The 4,669-nt window shown below is 32.2% G+C and overlaps 1 protein-coding gene across 1 annotated transcript in view; it reads right to left on the bottom strand.

The window, feature by feature from the left end:
- Positions 1-743: 743 nt before the first annotated feature.
- The window catches only part of LOTGIDRAFT_123579 (hypothetical protein), a gene marked incomplete at both ends in the record, with an annotated part of 13,094 nt that continues 9,168 nt past the window's right edge, over positions 744-4,669 (bottom strand). Inside the window, 6 exons of the mRNA XM_009060811.1 lie at positions 744-921; positions 1,471-1,528; positions 1,970-2,087; positions 3,617-3,700; positions 4,061-4,209; positions 4,264-4,342. Of these exons, the coding sequence (XP_009059059.1) occupies positions 744-921; positions 1,471-1,528; positions 1,970-2,087; positions 3,617-3,700; positions 4,061-4,209; positions 4,264-4,342 (666 nt within the window). The remainder of the gene's footprint in view (positions 922-1,470; positions 1,529-1,969; positions 2,088-3,616; positions 3,701-4,060; positions 4,210-4,263; positions 4,343-4,669) is intronic.

Raw genomic sequence — 4,669 nt, 5'->3', positions numbered from 1 at the left:
TTGTCGTAGAGGCACGAGCACATGCAAGATTTTAATCAAGACTCTAATCGGCAACAAAAATCTCCGACCGAGACTGCTTATGTGTCCGCACCTTAAAACCCACATCAGACTGCAAATGCAACCAAGCAACAGCACTAATAACTAGATATAAGATTTATTCTATATTCCCTGATACTTAATGATAATTTTTGGCTGTTTAAAATGAATATTAGTAAAAGCAGTTTTGCAATAATAATGAAGAAAAACTTTGGTTTTTAATAAAAATATATCATCTTTAGCATATTAATAACCAGATTGTCCTTGAGAAATTATAATTCTCTTCTGTTCATGATATGAAATGACTAACATCTTATCATGGCTATCTCACAGACAATAAGTTTGGGCGCTTATCTTTTACAATTTTTCACCATTAAAGTATATTGTCCCACTTTGCAGTGAATGAAGCATAATCGATGAGTTATTATCATGGCAACTGTCATAAAAATGAGCTGACAAGCGTAACTTTTAGGTGTCTGCGAGCAGGAATGACAGAGTTAGGGAGGCTCAGGCAAGGGGTGACCTAGATTAAAATCAAACAAAAGTCCATCAATATCTGTTAGAACTACCCTGATCTTTAGTTCACATATAACACTGCCCCCCTAATAGTATTATCTGAGAGTCTCTTTCAAGCCTGGGTATGAGTATGTTCATTGACCAAATCTTCTCAGGGACAATCTGGCCTTCAAAATTTAAAATATTAAAATCTAATCACTATCGCTATCATCGTAATCATCAAAATTTTCACCCTTGACAACTTCTGATTGATGGTAGCGGCCCCTATTGGCAAAATCTTCATTATCTTCTGTTAGTTGAGCTGCCAGTGTTTCCACTGCTGGTGTTCGGGGTGCAACGATAATTTGTTCTGGTGGAGTTGGACCCCTTCTGAAATAATAAAGACAAAGGTTTTCTAATGTAAGGCATTTAACTAGAAGGGTACAGTTGAAATTTAAAAACAAAGCAGTAATAAAACTATCAATATCAGCAACATTGTCACTGTCATTTCTTTTCAAGGGCCTTATTCTTAAAAACTCAACTTAAGAAATACAGTAATCTAATTCTAAATCGATATTAGTGATAGGACCAATCAGATGACCAAAAATCATTATAAGTCAATTTTTCCAGAGTAAGGCCCATCTCAGCCAGATAGGCCCACTTTTGACATATTTTTGTTATATCAAGGGCTGTCCCTTAGGAAATATTTGTCAGATCATACCCAAATTCGAACTTGCTAAAGATCTTCAACAAATTATTTTTTTTAAAAATCTGAAGAAACAAAAACTGGCCTCCATAGTGTTTATGGCCTTCATCACCTTCAGTAACCAATTGTGGACGACTGGATATTGTCTATCTAGTTTTCAAGACCAGGGAATATGGACATCTACTTTTAGACAAGTCAGACTAAATTGACACAAATCAAGAGGGACAACTTACCTACAACAACTCTGTAGACATTCTTTAATCCACTCATAGAAGTTAAACTCAGCAATACCTATGGTATAAAAATACTTAAAGATTGAATGTAGAATAAAAGCATATCAAGTCTAATGAATGGTCTCGCTGAATGAATAAAATGAAATTTTACATCCCATTTTCATTCTCTATATTCATTAATGGCAAGGAGAAATTAATTAAAAAATATTGAGAAATGTCATAAGCATACTCTTATTCAAATGTTTAGCAGAGATCATCTCTAAAAGTATGTTGTTTAAAAGAATTTTCTTTTTTTTTATCATCAATGCACCAGACAACTGTGTCAGGTAATAGCAACAGTTTCTTTTTTTTAATATCCAGATGTCAATTAATTACGTGCATGCAAAGTAAGTTCATAAAAATGATGGTCTATTCACCATCAAAAGACTTGACAGAATCTCAGCTTTATGTTACTGATAAGATCAAATAGACTGGAAGAACACTGAGAAATATTACTCACCAGGGAAATATCCAGGACTAGCTTGTCCAATATAAAAATAAATAGCAAAGAAAACAGTCAATTCTCCTAGAGCATACATCCACTGTATCATAAACAGTAACACTAAACATACTAGAGTCTGAAATATAAACAGTAACACTAAACATACTAGAGTCTGAAATATAAACAGTAACACTAAACATACTAGAGTCTGAAATATAAACAGTAACACTAAACATACTAGAGTCTGAAATATAAACAGTAACACTAAACATACTAGAGTCTGAAATATAAACAGTAACACTAAACATACTAGAGTCTGAAATATAAACAGTAAGACTAAACATACTAGAGTCTGAAATATAAACAGTAACACTAAACATACTAGAGTCTGAAATATAAACAGTAACACTAAACATACTAGAGTCTGAAATATAAACAGTAAGACTAAACATACTAGAGTCTGAAATATAAACAGTAAGACTAAACATACTAGAGTCTGAAATATAAACAGTAACACTAAACATACTAGAGTCTGGAATATAAACAGTAACACTAAACATACTAGAGTCTGGAATAAAAACAGTAACACTAAACATACTAGAGTCTGAAATATAAACAGTAACACTAAACATACTAGAGTCTGGAATATAAACAGTAACACTAAACATACTAGAGTCTGAAATATAAACAGTAACACTAAACATACTAGAGTCTGAAATATAAACAGTAACACTAAACATACTAGAGTCTGAAATATAAACAGTAACACTAAACATACTAGAGTCTGAAATATAAACAGTAACACTAAACATACTAGAGTCTGAAATATAAACAGTAACACTAAACATACTAGAGTCTGAAATATAAACAGTAACACTAAACATACTAGAGTCTGAAATATAAACAGTAACACTAAACATACTAGGGTCTGAAATATAAACAGTAACACTAAACATACTAGAGTCTGAAATATAAACAGTAACACTAAACATACTAGAGTCTGAAATATAAACAGTAACACTAAACATACTAGAGTCTGGAATATAAACAGTAACACTAAACATACTAGAGTCTGGAATATAAACAGTAACACTAAACATACTAGAGTCTGAAATATAAACAGTAACACTAAACATACTAGAGTCTGAAATATAAACAGTAACACTAAACATACTAGAGTCTGAAATATAAACAGTAACACTAAACATACTAGAGTCTGAAATATAAACAGTAACACTAAACATACTAGAGTCTGAAAAAATAATGAAAATTTCTGTTGATTAAAGCAGAAGTTTGCAACCTTTTTCTTTCTTTTACCCTTTCAGATTCCTTGATTGCTTGCTTTACCCCACTTTCCCCTATAAATCTTTACTATTTCATGATTTTCTTTTATGTTTTCCCTACAATCTTTTTCATCCCGGAAGATGTAGTCTGACCGAATAGAGCAACTTAAGTTATAATTATATTTTATGCTACATAACAAAGCATCTGCTTACCTCCATCCCCCAAAATTACCTCTTTGGAGATAATACCCTAAAGTTGAAAGCCCTAGATAATTCATAGCCTACACACCTCAACATAACCAAGCAAATGTAACCATAGCTTTCCTTAAAATTGTAGTCAGTGTTTTCCTGGCTCTAGCTAAGTGACAACTATCCAACTTACCCCAAATAATGATAACCATCTATTACAGAGTGCTGAGTACCAAGATCTGGGTTGCTTAGTAATTTCTGTATTTGGTGCTTTTTTCTGACCTGGTAATAAATAAATGAAAGCTAAACTTTATGATATTGGACCATTTTCAGAAAGTTATAAGCAAATGAAGTATAAAAAACAATGATTTCTTTTGACATTAATGGATCAAAAAGTGGATAAACCTATGATTTTATCATCTAGACTAGATGTGTATTACTAATGGTGACAGATTTTGCCGATTCAAGGGTAATAAACTGAGAAATTTGTGAACCTTTTCCATTAATGTCTTGAATTTTAAAGAAAAGTTAGACAAATGAACTCTGAAAAAAAAAGCTTTCACTACAAAATAATATTAATCCACACCCTACCTTCAATTAATTGACTTGTATCATTTAAATCTGTGGCTTCTGGAACTAATTTCTTTTTCGTGGCGTCGAAATCAGCTTCAGGCGTGGTGGCGCCACTGATAGTATTCCGACTGTCCTGCCGTCTCAGATGAGAATGTTGTCCTCGCTGGGACATACGCTCAGGAAATAATTTATCCAGATCGTGCCGGATATTCTCTAAAGAGTCTTTATTTTTTGTGACGTCCACGTTAAATAGTGTAGCACCGTAACCAACGGAGCCATTAGTGATGTCACTTCCTGTGCTAGATTTTCTGATATGACCATTTTGTTGAAATTTGGCTTCTCTTGTCTGTAGTAGAAAACATAAATAACAGGTTAATTTGTTTAAAAATCAAATGATTTAAAATTTCCTTCATACAAAGTAAAAGTTCCCTTTTATGTTCCGATTATAATTCAATAATAATATTTTATGAGGTTCCTCTTATCTTAGTTTATATATTAATTCAGACGAAAAAATCTCTAGAATTAGAAGGGGTGGGTGGGCAAGTGATTGAACAGCCAAGATTTGTAGTCGTAATTAATATCAATGATAGGTTTACTACCTCTAATAAAATAAGAGAATACATAATATATACTTATAAGTGAACTACAAGTAATCATTAGAAAATAATTTATT

The sequence above is a fragment of the Lottia gigantea genome, assembly GCF_000327385.1.
Source record: "Lottia gigantea unplaced genomic scaffold LOTGIsca_44, whole genome shotgun sequence".
Classification (NCBI taxonomy): Eukaryota; Metazoa; Mollusca; class Gastropoda; family Lottiidae; genus Lottia; species Lottia gigantea.
This window is presented reverse-complemented; position numbering and strand designations above follow the sequence as displayed.